The sequence below is a fragment of the Dysidea avara genome, chromosome 4, assembly GCF_963678975.1.
Source record: "Dysidea avara chromosome 4, odDysAvar1.4, whole genome shotgun sequence".
Classification (NCBI taxonomy): domain Eukaryota; kingdom Metazoa; phylum Porifera; class Demospongiae; order Dictyoceratida; family Dysideidae; genus Dysidea; species Dysidea avara.
This window is the reverse complement of record NC_089275.1, coordinates 18866193-18889382: the sequence shown is the minus strand read 5'-3', so window position 1 is coordinate 18889382 and position 23190 is coordinate 18866193. Positions and strand designations below refer to the sequence as shown.

General features: G+C 37.9%; 4 protein-coding genes across 5 annotated transcripts; 2 read left to right on the top strand and 2 right to left on the bottom strand.

Annotated features, from left to right (window-relative positions):
• Positions 1-34: 34 nt before the first annotated feature.
• LOC136252980 (E3 ubiquitin-protein ligase TRIM71-like) lies at positions 35-11599 on the top strand. Of its 2 annotated transcripts, XM_066045565.1 has the most exons (3): positions 35-219; positions 10612-11044; positions 11091-11599. In XM_066045565.1, exons 1-3 carry the CDS (start codon positions 53-55, stop codon positions 11157-11159), a joined length of 669 nt encoding a protein of 222 aa, XP_065901637.1. In that variant the 5' UTR covers positions 35-52; the 3' UTR covers positions 11160-11599. The 2 variants fall into 2 exon arrangements, with proteins under 2 accessions (XP_065901637.1, XP_065901636.1); XM_066045564.1 differs by having other exon boundaries at positions 10612-11599.
• A 167-nt stretch (positions 11600-11766) lies between these two features.
• Positions 11767-15002, bottom strand: LOC136254092 (uncharacterized). The gene is made up of 10 exons (XM_066046750.1): positions 14679-15002; positions 14529-14600; positions 14358-14479; positions 14257-14301; positions 13970-14182; positions 13824-13921; positions 13563-13683; positions 13411-13511; positions 13295-13353; positions 11767-13241 (listed from the first exon to the last, which is right to left on the bottom strand). Exons 1-5 carry the CDS (start codon positions 14791-14793, stop codon positions 14090-14092), a joined length of 447 nt encoding a protein of 148 aa, XP_065902822.1. The 5' UTR covers positions 14794-15002; the 3' UTR covers positions 11767-13241; positions 13295-13353; positions 13411-13511; positions 13563-13683; positions 13824-13921; positions 13970-14089.
• Positions 12010-13823, top strand: LOC136254091 (uncharacterized). The gene has a single exon (XM_066046749.1). It carries the CDS (start codon positions 12181-12183, stop codon positions 13309-13311), a length of 1131 nt encoding a protein of 376 aa, XP_065902821.1. The 5' UTR covers positions 12010-12180; the 3' UTR covers positions 13312-13823.
• A 1292-nt stretch (positions 15003-16294) lies between the features above and the next one.
• Positions 16295-17621, bottom strand: LOC136253635 (KRAB-A domain-containing protein 2-like). Its single transcript, XM_066046299.1, has 5 exons — positions 17488-17621; positions 17198-17407; positions 16964-17144; positions 16622-16900; positions 16295-16563 (listed from the first exon to the last, which is right to left on the bottom strand). The coding sequence occupies exons 2-5, from the start codon at positions 17390-17392 to the stop codon at positions 16295-16297; spliced, it is 924 nt and encodes a 307-aa protein (XP_065902371.1). The 5' UTR covers positions 17393-17407; positions 17488-17621.
• Positions 17622-23190: the final 5569 nt, after the last annotated feature.

Below are 23190 nucleotides of genomic sequence, written 5' to 3'. Positions count from 1 at the left end.
TGCTAAAGCTATTGACTCACATGGTCAACGGGTACCAAATGTTACAGATTGCATGAAGGTTGAAGTTCACTACAGTGGTAAATCTCACCTTACTGAACTAGCTACAATCAAAGATACTGGACGTGGTCACTATGAAGTCTCATATACTCCCAGGGTTTGTGGAATCCACACCTTGTCTGTATTAGTGGCAGGAGAACCAATCCCAGGAAGTCCATTTAAGTAAGTTTGTGTACAAATCTGTGACCTCACGTATTGGCACATTTTAAAACTTTTAACCAGGTGCTTGCCTACAGCCAGTCGCAGGCAAGCTATGAGTGTTCCTGCTTTCCTAATAAAGTGTGTGTGTGTGTGTGTGTGTGTACTTATCTGTGTATGTACCTGTGTTTGTCCGTATACACAGGCTTTAGCAAACCATTACGTGGTGAAAGGCTAAATGAAGCCTGCTTTAGCCTCCACATAGGTATAGTGTGCTTTGCTCTGAGGTGGTTTCTTTCTGCTGGTGTGAAATTGGGATACAGCAACTCTACACAGTCTTTGTCAATAACCTTCTTATTGTGCTTGATAAGTGTTTACTTGCCTCTTAGGGCATCAGAAATAGTGTAGATATCTATTTTTGATACTATCTCCATAGGTGTAGCAACCCAGGGGGGTAAGGGGAGCTGGAGCCCCCCTTATGATTATAAATTCAAAAAAGATGGAGGTACTCTAATAAAGCAGTCACAATATTCAGAAAAACAATGTAGCAAACTGTGAAGTTATGATTCACTTGTGAATAAGGATTTGTGTGCTTTATCAGTGATACAATTGATATTATTTAGTGGAGGGCAGCCATTCTTAGCAGGTGTCTAAAAATATCTTGTTATGCCTATGATCTTAACCCTTGCAAAAATAGACTTTATATGTGTCACGAAACTGTTGAATTCATCTTTACACTTCTGGAATAATAATCAACTATTAGATAGGTAAATTCCTAAGTTCAAAGAGTTTTACAACAATATTTTCCCAAGGATGACTGGGAAAAGATGCATGAATCAGATGCTCTCTGTTTTAGTTGTTGTCTTCTAACAGACAAGACATGATTGCACAAATTCTCAATTTCCCTAAGAAGGTGATACATGCATCCTAGAGTGTTGGATACTCTGGTGACCATGATGGTTTTCTTTGGGTCAGGTGAAATTCCATGCTTGTCTATCACATTATCTAAAAAGGTTATGTAAGAATGGTAAAAGCAGTATTTGTTTAAAGTACTAGACTGATAAGTTGTGAGATATCACATGTGGTTTCACTTAAGCCAAATTTTGCATTTAAAATTGTGTAATGGATTTGTGGTTAATGTAAATAACAACTATATAATTGAATTCCTAATTGTACTATGTATAGCAAGTAATTTAATATATAGTTCTATGGGCTTATATTGTATGGTTTATAAGTTAGAGCAGTCGGTTAGAGCTTCTACAAATTAGCTAGTGAGTGAGTTACACTGTTAATGATTTTCTGTTTTTCACTATACATACCACATGTATTTTTACTACCACACCTATTTCCCATTACTAAAACATTATTAATGAAATACTGAGCATGTACACTTCACTTTTTCAAGATAGCCATACAGTAGCTACTGTACCTTGTGCATTGTAGCCAAGAAAATTGTGTAGTAAACTCTATGAAAATTAGCATTTGCAAATTTTTAACCTCAAGTGGGACTAGACTCAAGGATGACTAGTATATATGTAGCCACATCTAAAGTGGACCAGAATCTTGTGGTTGCAAGTGTGGTTGTTACTTGAGAAGAATACCAAGTTATATAATAGTTAGACACCAAGACCAATTAGGGAACAAGTGATTTAGTAACCTTGATGATCCAAGCTGTAGCATCCCGAGCGCAGCAAGGGCACTACTAAGGGTTACTAAATTGCTTAGTTCCCGTGGTGTACACTATGGTTTTAAAGTACGTACCTTTATAGCCAGAGCATGAGTGTGGTGTGAAAGAGCAATGCAGAACAGTGGAATGGTTATTCCTTAAGTCCTTACAGTGCCCACAAAAATAATTATTTGACCGGTAACCAAAGTAACGGCTAGAGCTACAGTACATATGCCATTTAGTCTACTATTTGTCCAGAATTATTTGCGGAACACGGAGAAGAGTAATACAGTATTATCAAGTACTGCAGTGTGCCTTTGATGTTATAATTATTTATCATGTGCAAAATTGCTTGAGAGCGGGTTACTAAGTGAACATGTGTAGGTGACTAAGTGAACATGTCAGGTAACTAAGTGATTTGGTAAACCTGTAAATGAGCCATACCATAGTCTAAACGTATGTAGAGTCATCCCTTAGGTAACTTCCAGTTGTGCAGAGAATAGAAGCATGAAAATAAGCCTACCAGCTCATTATATTGTGCCAGCACTATTATATGGATAATGGTAATGACCCACCCTCCCACACTTTACATTCGGAAGTTTACAGAAATCACCAAATAGTGGCCTAAACTAGTGCATTTAAAAAGTTTTTAAAATTGTAGCTGGTGCTCCCTATTGATTTTCTGATTTTAAGATTGAAATACTCTAATAGAACAGTCACTGCACAATAAAATATTCTTTATAGAGTAGTCACACATAGCTGACTTGAGAGTAGGGCTGCACCGATTCTAGTATCGGTATCGGGCCGATATTGCTGTTTTCATGAAGTATCGGAATCGGCCATTATATTGTTGCAGATACCAATTCCTATCACGTGCGAGAATAAAATAACGTTCGTTTGTACTTGCTTATTTTACTAGCACAGTGGACGCCTAAAAGCATTAAGTCTAACACTAATATCTACCAGTAAGACTACTGATCTATGCTGAAACCTACGTGTGAAAGCGCTTTACTGAGAAAAAGATCAATATACTCTAATAAAACAGTCAATAACTCTAATAGAGCAATCAGGTAGAAGTGACTGTTTCAGTATTAGAATATTCTGTGTTTTTGTAAGCACCATTATGATATTATCTACACTTCTCCAGAAGAATACTGAAATATCCACTGGTATGCATTTCAGTGACTTCCTTCTTTGTAAATCTTGATTGGCTACTTCATTATAAACATGAACCATACTGAAAACGTGTACAAGAATACCATGAAATGCACTATATAATAAATGTGTGCACTATGAAGTAGCTACTTTAAGGTACTTGGTATTGGTACTTGTACTTGCAGATACTTCCCAGCTGAGTACTTGGTATTTGAAGTATCGGTAAAAAGTGGAATCGGTGCAGCCCTACCTGAGAGGTGTGTAAATTGTATGGCAATTATCGGTATCTCTGTTGGTGAAAATTTACTGCTAGGTATCAGTATCAGCAAGGGTGTACAATAGAAACCAAGAGTGTCAAATGGTATATTAGCCCGTGATTTATGATTGCGTAAAGTAACATGGATACTTCAGTAATTGTTTGTTTACATGAAATAGTAATTTGAAATGTGTACATGACAACAGGTGTTTCCTTGCCAGTTTTCCATGTTATTCAACCGAGTATTCAACAGTTATTGTACAAGGAAAGTGTAGTAAGGACCCAAGATAATTAAAACAATGGATACACAAACAAGCGTGTTGTCATGCCTTCAGGGATCCACTTGGCAGTGCCAGAACTTAACCAATTCCCTGTAATGCTATCATGTTTTTGCTTTGTTTAGTGGCCAAATACAGCAACCCTTCAAGGCAAATTGGCAATATAACGAACAATTACTGAAATATCCATGTTACTTTATGCAATCATTAATCACGGGGTAATACACTCATTCGATACTCTTGGTTACTATTATATACTCTTAATATCAGGCAGGTAGGTATACCAAGTTGTACATATATAGAGCCATCCAAGTTAGCTAACTGCCAGTTATGCAGAGAATAGGAGTATGTATGAAAATGAGCTTACTAGCTAGCTATATTGTGCCAGCACTAAGGTTAATGGGTAATGGTAATGACACACCTGTCCACACTCTACATTTGGAATTTTCTGATGAAAAACAGAAAATCACTGTATGGTGACCTAAACTAGTGTAATTAAACAGTTGCTTAAATTGAAGTAGCTGGAGCTCCCTCTAGTCCTTTTCATTTAACTAACCAAAATATGTCATTAGTAGTAATTACTTCCTTCACTTTTCTGGAGTGCGATATTGTTAACCACAACTCGTGGTTCCCATTGACCCCTGTACAAAATACATTTTTTAAAAGGCTGAAACTTTCTCATACTACCATATATACATCAAAGCTGCTTTAGATGTTAGATGTGGTCTTCCTCTCTCAGGAAAACTTTGTCTCGTTGCATTACAACAACCTGTCTGGAGTTACAGAACTGAGTTGTATAAATAGCTGTTCATGTACTTAAGGCCACTCCAAATAAATTCTCTGTTTCCCATCCACTGCCTGCATCTATAACCTACTGTCAGTTCTAAATATTCCATTATTCCATATTCTTCCATTATTTTCCAGTTATTCTTCCATACTAACAGGCTCAGTAAAAGCCATCTTGAAACAGTGTCAGCTCACATGTCAGCAGTGTTATCAACTTAGCACAAACTTCATGTTTGTGTTATTTTTGCAACTTAAAAAGGAAGGAACAAGCTTATTATTCATACTGCATGCTTTTATGCAGCTTTTTATGGTTGTGCCAGGCAAATAATGGCTTGAAGAACTGCCAATCTTATAATGAAATAATGGAAATGGACCGCCTGCCCGCATGCAAATGTGCTTGAGTCCAGGATGAGAAACAGAATTTATTTGGAGTGGCCTAATTGCTTCATTTAGCACTCTACTTAACAAAACCACTGGTAATAATTCTAGTGCTAATGATAGTTCACCACCATTCTTACCACTAGCAGTAATTCAAGCCAAGCTAAGGATAGGGACAACAGAAAATAGTGGTCTTATAGTGATGACCTACCTGGAACAATGGCGGTTGATCGGTGTACTGTTCCCAAACTTTGATGGTAGTTTTAGTATAGAGAAACCAGCGTACTAGAGAGGCTAAAGAAAGTAAAAATAGCTGGCAGTGACACTAGGAATCTATGCACTGCTGAGAATTTATCTGATGCTATTGTAGCTCTTGGAAAGCTTGTGAGTGCCATGCTGCTGATCTAGGCTGCATCACTGGGCTACCTGTATACAGTACTCTCCTTTCATGCTGTTTCAGTGAACGATACAGGACTAGCATTCACGTAACATGGCATGGCAACAAAGCCAAGACAGCTTTAACTTGATAATCCTACTAATTACTCACAAATTAGAACAAAAAGTAATAATCCACGACTTGCCAACGCTTACCCATTAATACGAAATGGACCTTATCCGCAATGACATCATAATTGACAAAATGACCGTGTTTGGTGTGGGCACTTTGTATGTAATCACTAAAATGAGCTTTGTTTGCAGATTTCATGACATGGAACTACTGAATAATAAGGTAAGAAGCTATATAGTTAGCATGATGTGGCAATGCAAAATAGTCCCACCAGACGAAACCAGACTTAAGTTTTGGTATTGACACAAAACCATGCGCATTTGTCTTGTGAGTATGTATGCCTCACCTTGCCCCTTGCTGCAGTATGTAAATATTAACAGCAAACTGTCATCTCTCCCAATACCCTCTGTACAAAAGTGTCCACACTATCGGTCGCCATTTTGTGCTTTGACGTCATTGTGAAAAGGTCCATTATTAGCGATATATACAGCAGCTACACTGCTACAACATCAATAATAGTCATTGAAGGCAACATCACATTCTGAAAGCCACGTAATAAACCAATTATGTAGACCTATTTTTTTAAGATTGAAATACTCTAATAGAACAGTCAGCCATTCTACTACAGCAGTCAGTGAAAATAATTTCCCTCAGAATTAACTTTGGAAGGATAAAATTCCTATGGAGCATGCCACCAGTCCACCAGAGGGATTGTGCTCCTTGTGTCTTGAATTCTACTGTACTTAGCTTGGAGCAGAGCCTCACTGTCTAAAAGTGTCTTGCTATGCGTATGGCCACTTCATAGCTATGTTGTAATCATTCTTATATATTTATAATTTTTAATTGCACTAGTTGTGGAGTATCACAATCACAAACAACAGTTATAAATTAAGGTCACTAGGAGACTGGTTGTCTATGTCTACAGTATGAGATAATTCTCACACTCAATAATGACTGCTCATGTTAAACACAAACAAGAAAAAGCTATCCCTATAAACTGGTTGTGCATGGGGAATTCTTATTGTGAACAGTGTTACAGCAGTGGTGGAGGAAGTATTTGATGTGAGGGGGTTGACCAGAGTATGCAGTGGGGGTCTGGAGTGCAAAGCCATAGCCATTTTAGCTTTCACAATGTATCAAAAATTCACCAGAATTAATTTATAGGCACAATTTGAAGCGTTTCAACTAAACAAGTTTTTGTAGTCAATTTGCAGTTAATAAAAAATCTCTTTTGACAGATTTTAGCTGTCGGCTACAGAGTTGATGAACATACAGTACCTGTATGTAGTGTAATAGGCAGTAAAAATAGCCTGGAAACACTTAGCACAGTGGTAAGATGCCAAAGTAAGAGATCAATGGTTTGAGTCCCACTATAGGCATCTTTTAGGAACACATTTTTATGAAGCGCCTGCTCTATTAGAATATTTGAGCATTTTATTAGAGTATAATGATCTTTAACATGGTTTCAGTCCCACTCCAAGAAGGATCATTTCAGCGAGATATCATTCTGAGGAGGGTTAAACCCCCTCAGCAGACTGGGGGAGGCTTCAACCCCCTAACCTCCCTTTTCCACTGCCCATATGTTACAGTATAGTCCACTTACAATCTCATACACACACATGGCAGTTTATGTGCCACCACACAATTTTTCTGTATGGATAAAGTGATGAACATGTGTAGGTACTCATAAGGCTGTGTGTGAGTACACAAAATGCCATGTTCCAGAGAATTCCATGGCCACACGTGGGCTATTCCTCCATGAATGTGTCTTATGATTATGATTAGATACTGGAAAGACAGCACTCAGTGCTGGTTACATCCAGGAGGGGGGGGGGGACCCTCAAAACAAAAAGGGGGTTAATTACAACAAATCTAGTCCAAAAATACAATTATTAAACTGTTCTAGTGACTCTGTATCGATGATGTGATTAGGGAGGTTATTCCATTGCTTGATAGTTCTTGGAAAGTAACTCTGTTGGTAAGCAAGTGTTCTAGTTGGAGGAATTATATATCTGTATTGGTGATGCAATCTAGTTGGATATGAAGTAGGCTTGAAATACTCAGGGAGCTGGATAGATGGCAAAGCGTGATGTAATACTCTATATAGTAAGTTCAAACGATCAATACATCTTCTGCTCTGTAGGCTCTTCCAATGCAGTTGATCCAACAGGTAAGTGACACTACTCATTGGATTGTAATCCGATGCTACCCATCTTGCAGCACGACATTGTACCTTCTCTAAAGTATTGATTAAGTATAGCTGGTGAGGGTCCCAGACACAACTAGCATATTCCAGCAGAGGACGTATTGATGTTAAATAGGCTGTTATCTTAACTTCTTTGGAGCATTTACTTATATTACGTTTAAGAAAGTTGAGACTTTTAGTTGCTTTGCCGCAAAGATGATCGATGTGGTGGGACCAAGACATTGATTGGTGGAATATGACCCCTAGATATGGATGCTGACTCTTCAGTTCCAGAGCTTTATTGTCAATGCTGTAGGTGGTGAGCATGGGAGTTTTGCTTCTTGAACAACGTAGAAAAACACACTTTTCAACATTTAGTTTCATTTGCCAAGTTTTAGCCCAGTGGAAGACTTTATTTAGATCTTGTTGTAGGATGCTATTGTCTTCTTCTGAATCAATAATTCTGTAAATAATACAGTCATCGGCAAAGAGACGAATCGAGGAGTTGATATTTGTAGATATGTCATTGATGTAAAGTAGGAACATTAATGGCCCAAGTACAGTGCCTTGTGGGACACCTGACTTTACTGGAACAAACCTGGAAGTTACATTGGTATGAATGTTAAGCTTGTGATACATTACTCTAGTAAAGAACTATGTTAGTTACTCATGCACAGTTAAGTTATTATTGCTAAATTTTTTTCAGTGTGGGATATACAACAGGACAGGAAGCAGCTGATGCAATGTCTTGGCCAATGTAGCTCTCAATTGTTTATAATATTGTACTACATTAGTACTGTATCCTACCACTTAGCTACTGAGGTTGAGGTTTGCTCATGTTAAAGGTCATAGTTCACATACAATGGATAACTACTGTAGCTATGTACAGTAACTATTCAGGGGTGGATCCAGGGGGGAGGGGGGCGCTTTGGGGGCTGAAGCCTCCCCCCTTCATATTTAGGCTTTACTTGATCAATATGCTGAGTATTATAATGAAATTTTGTCTTAGCATAATTGTGACTGGATTTTGGAAAAACGATCCAAATCGCACATTAGAAGTTTCGAGATAAACGGTTTTAAAGAATTAAAGCCAGCATAACTCTCCAAGGATAGCAAGCACGCGTATGAAATTTAAACAAAAGATGCATCAATCTGTTACCTTTCAAGCCACTTCCAGTACTTGTAGCTGCTTGTACAGTTTCCCGCCAAATAAGATAGAAAATCTGAGCAGTTAGACGAGCGAAGTAGTATCACGAGTGCTCACAAAGGGGTGGAGGCTGGGGGGTGGAGGCTGGGGGGTGGAGGCTGGGGGGTGGAGGCTGGGGGGTGGAGGCTGGGGGGTGGCGGGGAGGGCAAAAGATAGGCCTCAAAATGGAGGCAGACCACGATTGGAGTCCAGACTCGAGATTACAGGGCTGTGCTGGCTCCTTAGTGGCTGATATGTAGCAAAATCTACAGAGAACACGTCTGACCAACATTATAAGGTTGTCCACCAGTAAACCACTGATTCTTGCCAAGCCAGCTCCTTCACAAGGCCTGAAACCGCCATTTGGGCACTCTACACCACCCAGAAAAGACGTCTATTAAAAGCAGCCTCGTGTAGTTTGAGTAGTGCTGAGGGTCAAAACTTGTAGTACGATAGTGTAGCTATCCACTGGTGGTGTTAGTTTGATTTTGCCTGATGTGCGATTTGGTTCGGTTCTGTAAAATCTGGTCACAATTATAGATCACTAATAATACAAATACTCATAAAACCACCTTATAAACATCTTTCCAAGGTATTATCAGTGGATTTATGCTAAAGTTTATGCGACAAGGACCCGGATCAACATTGGAGGTGTACGAGATCGAGATACTCTAATAGAGCAGTCAGCTAACTACTCTAATAGAACATTCACAGGAAACATGTAGTTGCATGGTTCTGTTATGGAATTTTTCCTAATCTGCCTGCACCTATACATACAATGAAGTGCATTGGTCTGTTTAAAGGGCTTCATTCACCTACTTGTGTAGTTAGTATGTATGGCAATACTTAATTCAGGTACACAGTTTCCATTGAAAATGCTCTCAGATTCAATCTTGTATTGTTCAAATTTCAAAATTTTCCACTTTCAACATTATTATTCTAATTCAGTGTTGTGCAATTGTGAGAGGGGTGCATCATGTACTTGGCTGTCTGCACCTACCCAAACTTTTCCATTAACAAAATGCTTCAGAGAGCCATACCTATAACCTAAAGGTAGTATATAAAATATCTACAGGCAGAAAATAATTATTATGAATTTTATGTGGAAATGTCTCCAAATTGCAGTATTTTAGCATCTATTTTTCAAAACTTTCCTGGGAGGGGGGTGCCCCCAGACCCCCCTAGTTCCAGCATGCTGGGAAGTGTGCTTTGCACACCTCTACCCAAGAGATTAGTACCTTGAGTTAGCCCCCCCCCCCCCTTTTATAAATCCTAGATCCGCCCCTGCTATTAGGCCATACCAACAACTGACTAGATACTTACCAACAACCTGCAGCTACGTCAATGCCTCAACATTACAACTGCATGCCCTACAGTGCTGCAAATGTATACAAAATTGCCATGTTGCAAGCACAGCATGGTTGTGTGGCACTTGCTGCGTACATGTTTGCATGTCACATGCACGGAAAATGTGAAGTTGTAGTGGACTGTACTGTAGATATAAAAAGTGTTAAAACAACACCTGTGAGATACTGTAATAATGCTAAGGAGAGAGACATCATTTATTATGCTACTTTGTAATACAATTGTGGGCTATCACTAAATATTTACAGACTGTAGGTTCCCAAGGTACTATAGTTTGTTCACACCAAATAGTTTCTGTGGCAGATAGTTTCAAAAGGAATATTGATTTGTAATTTCTAATTATATTTGCAAGACCTGCTATTCATCAAGATTAAATGATACATTTTTGGCATGTTCAAGAGTTTAGTGGTGATAGCCACTGTGAAGTTACTAACAATAGTGTCAGAATTTCAGTGAACAGCAAACACTATAGTCCAATGATAAATGTATTGTTAGAATTTTGTTTCTTGTGTAGTAAGTATGAACTGCTGACAAGAGAGCTCACAAAAATTTATGCTTTTGTGAACTATGAAATAGAATTTTTTAAATCTTTCAGTTGTAAAATAGCATTGAGGTAGCCTTAATGTTGACTAAATTATTGTGTATTGTTTTAGAGTGACAACAACATTGAGAGACTACACTAAAATTAAAGTTCAAAATTGTCAACTGATCACACAATATGGAAGGAAGAAGTTTCAGTGTCCTTGGGATATTACCACCACCACTAATGATGATGCTGTTGTGGTAGACTATGACAATAAAGATGTAGTGATACTAAATAAAGATATGAAGTTGATCAGATCATTTGGTCAAGGAAGTGAAGATAGTAAACTGAACAATCCTCTAGGTGTAGCTGTAGGTCACAATGTAATAGCAGTTAGTGAGTATGATGATCATGTGGTGAAGAAGTTTACTCTACAAGGAGACTACCTATCAAAGTTTGGCTCCCGTGGCAGTGGAGATGGCCAATTCAATAGTCCTCAAGGACTAACATTTAATAGTAAAGGTTTACTATATGTGGTGGACTGTAATAACGAAAGAATTCAGGTATTTGATAACAATAATAGATATTTATTCAAATTTGGCTCCAAAGGATCTAATCCAGGACAGTTTCAGTATCCATGTTATATTGCCCTGGACAGCAGTGACCAAGCGTATGTGACTGACTGGAGTAGTAGTGGGGGAATAATTGTGTTTAGTGAAGATGGTCACTTTATTAAGAAGATCAATTGTAACAATCCATTAGCCATTTGTCTTACTCCTGATGATTATATAATAACTAATGATGATGACACCCTCACAGTGTTCAGCCCCACCCACCAGTTGATTACTAAGTTTGGAACATATGGAAGTCAAAGAGGACAATTCAATAACATCCTTGGTATAGCAGTCAACAGTGTTGGTACTATCTTTGTTACAGAGGAGGACAATCATCGTCTTCAAGTTATTACCACTTGACATTATTATCAGTTGTGACCCAATTGTAAGTATTGTTTTGTATATGTACAACTTCTACACACAAACCTGTAATAGTATTACCATGTAATGTAGTCTAATTTTCTGTAGTTTTGTATTTTGCTTTAATATCAAATGAGGATTAAAGGTAGGGTCCGCAATGAAAAAATCTATGATCACAAAATTGTCCCCCCTACTATTTCAACCTGTAGGGCATATCAAAGTATTTTTCTACGTACCAATAATAAAGCCCAATACTAACCCGAACCATTGATGTATCACTGCTCTTATCTAAAGCTAAGTCACTTTCTAAAGATATCAGAATCAAACCAGACATGTCACAACAAGAAAGACTAATTGAGTCACTTCTTCTAAAAGAGAGGTGGTCTCTAATACAAAATGGTATTGAGCTTAAAATCATTAGAATTCGTTATAATAAGATCTTTGTCCAGAACAAACTACACGGCCAAATCATTAACTCCTCATTCATCCTTTCCCAATCTCCACAAACTGAAACTGCATTGGAGTCCTCCAACGATTGACTAGTTCCTGGTACACCCTACAACACTTCTCTTAACTTAATAAATGATTCAAATGCTTTTACCAATGATAATTCTGACATAATTTCTCATGACGTCAATACTGGAAACAGCATCAATAACTTACATGATTTCAATCAACATTCTATCCCACATGACACTCAACCAAATGATCTGCACATTTGCTTAATGAATACCAGAAGTCTTGTCAACAAACTATCCATTTTCCAATCTTTTATTTGTTCATCTGATTTTAGCATTTTGTGTATCACCAAGACTTGGTTATCTAAAGATATATTTGACAATGAAATAATACCCAGTGGCTATACCATTTATCGTAAAGATAGAGATTCTAGAGGTGGGGGTGTTTTACTTGCTGTAAAGGATAACATCACTAGTAGTCAATTGTCATCCCCACCTCATGTTGAAATCCTAACTGTTCTCATCTCTACATCAAATTCATTTATAATCAGTGTTGTTTACATTCCTCCAAACTCTTCTGATACTTACCATGAATTGCTGCATAGTTACCTTACCAACCTAGTCAACGAATCAAGTCCAATTATTCTCTTGGGAGACTTCAATCTCCCTGATGTCAACTGGGCCACTTATAGTGGTTCCTCACCAAAATCTAACAAATTTTGTGACTTACTGTTTCAGCTAAACCTCTTTCAACTGGTTGATGAGCCAACCCACAATCAAGGAAATACTCTGGACTTAATAATCACTAACAATGAAGACATTGTGTACAACATATCTATTCATCCCCATTACCAACCGATATCATCTGATCACTTTATTGTCACCTTAAGTGTTAAGTCACATGCAGACCATATACCCTCACACACTCCACTAGCTATCTTTGATTACTCTAAAGCCAATTATCTTGGCCTTATCAATTATCTACCTCATATTGACTTTACTACCTCTGAACAGTTATCTGACATAGACTCTATCTGGCTCTTTATCAAGAACAATATCACTAGGGGAATGGACCTGTTTATTCCTAAAATTAGAACCAGCTCTTCTCAGTTTCCTAAATGGTATACTTCAAATATACGCCATCAGATTAAGTGTCTTCGGACTCTACAAAAGAAATACAAATCTCATCCTACTGATCACAATTTGAATCGTATAAAAACAGCAGAAGATAACCTCCAAAACAGCATCCAACAAGCCAAGGCCATAATGCTAATGTGCCTGTTGACACAATTCAGGTGGTACCACGATTCACATGTTCCACAGCCAATCTATGTATATATTCAGCTGATAGTCAATGAAACAAAGAGCAAACAACACTTACCCAATCCTGTGCTTTAGTAGCAGTGAATGAGCAGGTCCTGCAATGCTCTTCTATGGGTTCTGCAAACAAATAGATTGCTAACAACACTCATAAGTACCTTACAACTGCTTGTTTACCTGAATTGTTAAGTATTTTCTTTTGCCATCTCTATTCTTAAATCGTGAACTGTTCCAGCATGGATGTTCATTGGTAAATGTCTTAAATATTGTTCAGCAAACTATTTTAGAAATTCTTTATGTTGTGTTGCAGAATATACTTAAGGCCATACCTTCATAACATAAACTCCACAAGACGAATTGTCTTCCTGTATACTGTGTGGAGGCGTAACGACTTCCCATACATACTTCTTTGGCCAATATCCACCACAATATTGATAGGTGCTGTAAGCGCTGCAAGAGAATTATATGCAAATAGCCAGGGATTATATGCAAATAGCCAGGGAGTTCAAAGAATGTGTTCCTGTTGATATGCAAATTAATGTGTATACATACTTAACTAACTATGTGTGCAAAATATTAACTGTACTAACTTCCAGTTTTTTCTTACCCTTTGTATTAGTCTATGATCTCTTTCTTCATACTTCTTTGGGTCAATGTAGAGAACCTTTCCATTCTTTGGTTCGACGATCTAAAGAAATAGTAGCTATAAAGATATAAATGTACAAATATGTCTGACCACCAATATCCAGTGCATCTTCTGGTAGCAGTAAGGTCCAATGAGGGCATTGTAATGAGACAAATCAACCTGCAGAAATATATGTATACAGGTGTCTGTAAGTCCTCGTAAAGTACCAACTCATACATTGTTTAAAACTTTCTTCTTAAGGATATACGTCCCATTACAAATGTCATTCACTGCAGACACGTCCATGATAAATATTTCTTCTTCCTGTGTTTGGAAGTGAGCATGCACATAATGCATACATTCATATGCACTAGACTTTTCTATGTATTATCTCTAACCTTTTTGTTGGCACGGATCATGTATAGTAGATAAGATGCTATCACCTATATACAACATATATACATATATGCTTGCTTGCATAAAGTTTACAAGCACATACTTCATCAGTAACCCATCCATTGGTGTCGATCAGTGACAGAATTCCCTCGTCGTAAACTTTGTAACTACCAAACTTCGCTTCAAAAAGCATCTGGGTTTTGTTTCTGATTCTCATTAATCGGCCTGCATGATAGCAATATTATGCAGACAGATGATATACCGGGCACAAAACCTTCGGTTTGATAATCATTTTCATCAACTTCTTCATCTGATGAATTAGGACAATACTGATGAACTACCCCTCCTGCAAAATAAAGATGAAAATGAATGAATGAAAAGTGTAGATAGAGAAAAGTAGTTACAGCCTACAAAATATCCTTACGGGATTTGTGCAAGTGGAAATAGTCAATAAGTACATTAGCCATTGTAGGCTCTTTTTGATTCAATAAGTCGGCTGTTTGTTTGTTTGTCTCTACATCATCCTTCAATTCATACATTTTGTTGGTAAACTTTTGCACAATTGTGATTGGAACTGGTTCCTTGTGAGCATAGCAAAGATCCTTCAAACATTTCTGGTCTTCATAGTTATCCACAACATAGCTGTGCAGAAATGCAGCTGGTAAGTTGGTTTTGAGACTGTTAGATATGTATTCATGGGCAGGCCCACATGGCTTAAACAAAACGATGGATGGTTCTGTATAATAGTTTTCATCTTCTTGCTAAGTTTCACGATTTTGTCAAACTGAAAGCTGTTCCCTGGTGGAATATCTTCATTGCTGAAAATTTCATGACCCCCTAAAATGTATAATCCATGCAGATTAACACACACCTACATGATTGAATTTATTTCTTACCTTCAAGCTTAGGGCTGGTTTCTTCTATTGACATACTACTGGCTTCTTCTTCTTCTACTCCCTGGACCCCAGAACTACCTGTTGTACCAATTCATCTTATACCGATGATCTACCCGTGCGTGTACATTTACTTAGACATATCCATGACAAATATGCTATGTATGGGGAGCATTAAAGATATTTTGTGTGCATGTCCATGCAGATGTTTCAATGCATCTCACTTCAACATAGTACATGCAGTGTACCCTCTACCATTTGGAACCAAGAGTTTGACCAATATGTGACCTGGGCTGACAAAATCAGTCTCTTATAGCCTGTCAAAATTTGACCTACTTTTAAATGCTTGAAGCTACATTACTTTGTCCATGATTATAGCTAGCATCCACATAAACGTTTAACCACTTATGTAAAAATTGCTTACAATTTTAATGAAGTTTACAGAATTATTCTAGGTCAAATACAGTGATGGAGATAGACAAGATTCAGTAAACATGTGTATTTTCGGGATATACACTGATTTTGTCAGACTGGGTCACATATTAATTTTTATGTGGACCAGAACTCATGGGGCTAATATTTTTTGTCCTTATTACAAAGTTATTTTTAGAGATAGGTTCTATTGTAACTATATGTAGCCGTAATATCATGTCTGGCATGATAGTTATTGTATGCGTATGTGCTCACATCCATCCCGAGCATTGCTGTATGATGGCTCTAGGTCAACCTGTTCCCTCTTCACTGGAAAGCTATCACTGCCAATTTGTTTTGTCTTCACTGAGGTGCTTCCTGTACGATTCTCATTAGCTTGTTCACCGGTCTCAGTGTTCAATGGGCAACTATCATCAATGCTAGAATCATCTGCTGTCAAAGTGGAATATAATTATATTATACTACACAAAAATAACTACTATTCATACCGATGACTGAATTCTTGCATCTTGTCCCTTTGTGGCAATATGTTGTGCATTTTACTTTGCTTTTGAAACATACACATTTGCCATTTACACAACCAGATTTGCAATTGCAGTGTGAAACATCAGTTTTCCTTCGATTGAATTTTTTTGCAGCCGATCGCAGTGCTATTGTGGGATCATCTTCCCACCCAGTGGTTTGTACTGTTGCATGAAAGCACTTCTGAAGCTGGTCAGTTCGACATCTTCCTTTCAAAAGTCCATACTCGGTTCTTATTTTGTAAGACCCCATGTTGTTTTGCAACCACAACTCCTGGTATTCTTCTCAAATCACCTACACCTCTGTCATGTCGTGGAATCCTTACAGTCACACCATCCCCAATTTTAAATTTTACAGCCTGGATTCTTTTGCTGTTATCATAAAGTTTCTTCATTTTAGCAGCTGAATTTGCAATGTTTTTCTTTGCAAACTGTCTAACTTCATGGTGCCTGTCTTCATTTTCTGCATTAATAACAAACAAAGCAGCTGCAATGGCAATTTTAAATCATTCCCCTTATACCTGCTGGAATGATAGGTGTCTGCTGTCTGAACTCTGTGTCACCAACACAGGTTCTGGCCTTGGCCACTTCAGGTTGCGTAGCCTTGGTCACCGGATCAGAGTAAGAATCTGTGTTACCTAGCTCTGTCAAATCATCAGTTTCTGTGGGAGGATCCATAATAATGGTCTCTTCTTCTGCCAAACACATTCCTTTCACGGGTTCAGAAGATGGATCTAGACCAAACACCACTTGGTATGGTGATGTTTTAATGGTCGCATGTGGTTGCTTATTGATTGTAACTGGAAAAACAAAATTATATACAATAATTGGCATCAATAGCACCTGTTTTAAATAAAACTTACATTGAACTCTGGGAAGAAACTGAACCCATTCTGTTGTCTTCATGTCAGCCATGAGTGAAGTGAGCATGTGTTTCACCACTCCGTTAGCTTTTTCAACACACTCATTTGATTGGGGGTGCCTTGGTCTACCTCGAATTAAAATTGTCTCTTGACTCCACTCATGAACAATCGTCTCAAAAAGCTATAAAGGACTGCATAAAATACAGCATGCACCTAGACAGTTGTCTTTCCAACCTCATTGTTGAATTCTCGACCATGATCAGATTGGAGTATCTTAGGTACCCCAAGGTATGCGAAAACATATCGTTGCAAGCACAAAACAGTTTCTGCAGCACACTTCCTAGATTGTGCCCATAGAATGGAAAACTTGCTAAAGTGATCTTTGTAATGACCAATCCATCTGTTGTTGCTGTCTGGAATGCTTGACATGTCAATCAAATCAATCTACAATATGAAGTATATATATATAATACACTTATTATGTTATTCCTGCATAAATGGAATATAAAAGCAATATTATTTACCTGTCCACGAACATGGAATCTCTTTGAAATGATGGGTTTCAAAGGAGCTTTTGTTAATTGAGGCTTCTTACAAGAGCAAGTGAGGCACAGTCTGCAATATTCCTCTACACAAGTTCGTGTTATCCCTTCGTAGTTTGACGAAATATTCAGGCGAAAGAATGAAAATTATTGTGTGGCAGTGCTTATACCGCTTACACATACAGTGAAAATGTGCATTTTTAATAATGCAATAATGACAATAGCAGCTAGGGAGTGTACATAGTTAATGCATTAATGCTAGCAGATTTATTAATAACACTCATATAATTATATTATACTATTATGCATACCACTGAATAAGTCTTCCTAACACCCGAGTGTGCCGCGCCTTTCTCATGAACAGACTGGATGATATCAAATATATCATCTGTTGTTACGACTCTTCTATAGCCTTCAAACAGAGAATTGGCCGGAACCTATATATATTAATGAGACATGCATACATGTGAAAATAGCTATAGCTATATATCTCCAAATTTTATAGGCAGCTACATAATATATATTAAAAAGATTTAGCCACTCACACATTGAAAGGGTCTGATATATTTTGCGTTAAAAACTTATTTCTCCAATTGCAACAGGGTATAATATTGAGACAGACTGTCAAGTACCCATGCATATACTCCATAGTTAATGCCACCGACATGCGCGGTGTTGAAGGAGCGCGCGGCCGCGTTAAACTCACCATGCTCTTGCTCTTTGTAGGAACGATCACAGCATTATTTAATCCAATCTGCGGAAAATCTTTCAGTTCAAACTGCTTCTCCTTGACGTACTGCCTAAATCTTGGTTTAATTTCGTAATCGTCCTTGGAATCACCACCATTTTCCGAGCCATCTTCAGCTCCGTGACCAGAGTGGTCTAATGTACGAACGAAAGAGGAACATTGAACTACAGCCTATACTACACAGCCGCTTAGCTACCTTCAAGCAAGGTGGCCTTGATTAAATCGAATTTCTCACGGTTAAACAAAGAATTAGAACGTTTCGCGGCCTGGCTAGCTAGGAACTCGTTAAATTCTCTCCGAACCCTTTCCACGGAAATTTTATCATCCATCACGGCATTCAAGCGGGACTCGATACTCTCAGGTGATACTCTCAGGTCATAAACTATACTGCTAGCAAACACTATAGGATTGCATGCATCAGCACTTGTGGCGGCAAATAAGCTCAGTAAAGCGAGCAGCAAAGAGATCAAAAGAGAGGTGTTAAAATTATAGAGAGAGCATGTATCAGGCACTGATACAGAAATATATATTATCAAGAGTTCATAATATTATGAAGGGAGGTGGCTGGTCCAAGTTCAAGCTGAGAGAATAGAAGTGTAGAATCTACATAAAATATATAATCAACCCAGACTGCTTTTAATTCTGTATATAATATAACCTGTAACTTTAGTTTTGTAATTTAATTTTTTTCCTTGCCATGCCCACTGCTGTCCACTGTTGGTCAGACATGTGGTCGCATGTTGTCCGAGGACACATTCTCTTGTACACAATATAATATAATTTGTTTGTAATCAGTCATTCGTGTTTTCTCAACAATTATTAATGATGGTTTCTTCTTCTAAACATAATATATACATGGACAAAATGAAAGTGAGTTTTAGTAGGACTCGAGCATGATCAATGTATCAGATAATGAGGGTGGTGATAGCTACTGACCATATCCATGGCTGGTGTACGACTTACAGTCTAGATAAACACATGATGAGTCACAGTGTACTCTTAGTACACTGTAGGCTAGCATACTGCACAGCATGCCCTGCTAGGAATAAAAGGGCATTCTTCCCAATTTTTGAATATCTACCTTCCTGAGATTAAAACTATAGAAGAAAATCTTTTAAGTCTAGGATTTGTTTAACTATTCTTACTACCAACTGCCTATGCTATATAGACTCACTTCTCCTCTACATGCTGTCAATGGTATGAAACTAGTATGTAAATGCATAGCCACAGTATTTTATTATTTTTTGGCAGGAAGTAAAGGCATGCCTATGCAATTCACAGGCCAAGCAAGGTGGGTGCCTAGCCACCCCATCCACTCCCTGGATCAGCCCCGGCCCTATGCATGTGTGGCAAAGGCCACATGGGTGAGTGGTTGCTAGGAGCATGTTCGATTGTTGACTGGATAGCCACTTCACTTCCTGCTTGGATGGCTCCTTGAGGTATTGTTGCTCAGCAGTTGCTATCGGTGATGCTACATATTACTTAATTGCCCCATGCAATGAAGTAATTTTCTCTAGTTATAATGTTGTTTATGACCCACACTGTTAAAAAGGATGTTCCCAGTACACCTTTCGGGGTGTCCCCCACATGTTCCAGAATAGCTAGCTATATACATTAGCTATACACTCCTGCATTTGTTGCACCTTTGCAATTTTAACTCTTCTAAGTGCTGATACAATAACTGTAGTTCAAATCAGGTTTCAGGATACCAGCTGCTTTATCTATAAGTTAGTTTTGCATTAAGAATAAATATTATATTAAACTTGATATCATGCTATAGCTAGCTTTACTGTTTTATTCACATACAATAGACTGTGTACTACACCTTCATGCAAGTTCCAGTAAAACTATAAAAGTCATTTTTCTCTCCACGCCATGTCAACCCATTGAAGCTGTCTATAGCGAATTAAGCGCCTCTAAAATCATTTATCGTCTAGCTAATTCATTCAGTTACAGCTATAGATAACAGTGATTTTGTAGTGCAACAAAGCTATTTGGACAAGATCTAGGCGTGCATAGTAAGATGGAACCTATTTCAAAACATCGTCCCATACGCTTACAGGCACCCCGTACGAGTATACGCGTATGGGATATCCCATACGCGTATGGGCAAAATACGCATGAGGGACACAACAACAAATCGATCTTGTTTTACGCGAATAATCGGTCATAACTCCTGAACCATTCATCGGATTTGTACCAAATTTGATGCTAGGATTCGCCATTGGACTCCCTTTCTGTATGCCAAATTTCAGGGCGATCGAAGTACGCGTTTGCTTGTTATAGCAATTTTTGCAAGTGTGCGAAAAGACGAAGAAGAAAAAAAAAACAAAGAAAGAAAAAAAAACGAAACTTTGGCAGCTCGTATCTCGGAAATGGCTGGAGCGATTTCCTTCAAATTTGGAATGTAGACTCCCTTGGCTGGCGGGCAACTGTGTAGCAAATTTGGTTCCAATCAGATAAGTGATCACCGAGATACAAAGGTGTGAAAATGACGTTTTCGTTCTTCCTGTCAATATACTCACGGTGTGGCGCGCCGGCTTCTTGGGCCGCACGACACACTACCGTGTGTCTTGATAATACTATTTATGCCAAGTATGCATATCAAAACTTGTGTAAGATATTCCGGATTTCCGAATGGGTTACGCCCCTTTCGTATAAAATAACACCGTCTTCTAAACAAGGCGCCATAACTTCCGCGTACTTTGGTTGACAGACACGAAGTTTGGTTTATCAGATTCCTTGTTGAAAGGCGATTCGATTCATGTGTAAGTTCTTTGTGTAGTAACGAAGGGGAAGCTAAAAAGGAGCCTTGTACCGCGAAATCTACGTGTTCAGAATGCCCGTAAAAGCACGTGTTTTTAAACATATTTCTTTAAACTAACCTGTTTAACAATTTGTACGGTCGGAGTCTTATTAAACATCCTTCGCTGCGTAGAATGATACCAAATTTAGCGAATTTGGTTGAAGATAACAACTTGTAAATTGGGATTTTCCCGCCGAGATAATTAAATTTTCCAATAGGTTAATGTATGGAGCGCGTATTATGTCATCATCAGCAGTAAATAACTATCGCTATGGCAACATTTTCCCATTTGTACGGTCGGAATTGGATAGAGAAATTCAAAGGCTTTCTTTTATTGTATGGTGTACTGTAGAACTTTTGTGAGTTAAAGGTTGTAAATTAGCGTTTTTGTTTGTAGTGTAAAATACATGTATTTTGTATTGGACAACAAATGACAAGGAATGATGAGATTTATGATCAGCCTGTTTTACCAAGTTGAGGTTTCAAAAAAGATATTAAACAGATATTAGATTTATTTAATGCATAATTCTTAATTTTCAAAGGTTTAACACAGTGTTTTGAAAACTTTTAATGTTGACCACCTGAAAATGCTTGATTTGACAAATCCCATAGCTACATATGTTTTGATATGGGGAAGGAACCCATGCTTCATCCGGAGAGCTCGCAATTTTTCACGATGTCTAGCATAAAACAATCGCTATTCCCGTCATATGGAGAAAGATAAATAAGTTTTATTGGTACGTAGAAAAATACTTTGATATACCCTACAGGCTGAAATAGTAGGGGGACAATTTCGTGATTATCGATTTTTTTCATTGCGGACCCTATTAAAGGGTTTTAATGTGGAGCATGATAACATGTACACTATCTATAATCTCTGGCTATATATGTACACAGGATGTATGTATTAGGCTTACGTCAATTATCACTGCTGGCATAATTTTTGGCACATTAGGGGATGAAAAGCACAATGGGCAAATTTCTGCCACCATAAGTCTATGACAGTCACAAATAGGGACCCGCCGATTATGATGGCATAATTATGAGCATAATAGGCGTCTGAAAGTATTGAGCATAATGCTAGCATAATAGGAAGAACATTTCAGCCATACTACAAATCCTTGATGGTCAAACTACATATCACAGAAAAAGATCGATATACTCTAATAGAACAGTCAATAACTCTAATAGAACAATCAGGCAGCTGACTGTTCTATTAGAGTATATCGATCTTTTCTGTCACATGCAGTTTTGAATAGCAAAGATGTGCTTCAGCCACTTATTATGTACCCATAACTGCAAATTTAGTAGCACAACATGGGATATGAGGCATAAAGCTTGAGCATAATTTGAGCATAATAGGTAAAAATTTTGAGCAGTGCAGCATAGCATAATAGGTAGAATTTTGAGCATAATAGGTGGGTCCCTAGTCACAAAGTAAAGGGCTAACCCGTTATGGATGGTGAAATGATTTCTGACAACAACTAGAAAAATGCACTACAGTCTTATATGTGACCGGATCTTAGAAAACCTACCTTTTGGGCACAAGTAAACTTTTTGGGAAAATTCAATTGAAACTTTCAACAATTTTTTCATTATTAATTTCTTTTGCACATTTGGATAAAGCAACTATTAAACTTTCTTGCTGTGAAGTTTCACACACATAGCTTCTTTTTCTTAGAAGATATGGATGATTATATCAGACCATGTAGTAATTTCACATGCATGGGACAACAATTAACTTACAAAATGGGTGATTTGTTCAGGTGCTGGAATGGCTAAAAGTTAGTCTTAGACAATGATACATGGGATTTAATTGCAGAAATGTACCAAGAGTACTTCATTAAACTATCAAAAATGTCTTTTAAAGTATTCTAGATGGTAAAAACGGAATTATTGGTAAACAAAGTGATTTGTCACCATTTTTTGTCACCCTTAATCACTCACAGAACTCAATACATTACCATAAAAGTTAGTTTGTAATGTACAGGAGAGTAAATTGGCCATATCTCAGGAATGCTTAAAGATATTAGGCTGAAATTTTGACAAAAGGTAGATGAATACCCAGCAATGGCGGATCCAGGATGGGGCATTTGGGGAAAATACTCCCCCCCCCCACCTTCAAGAAATT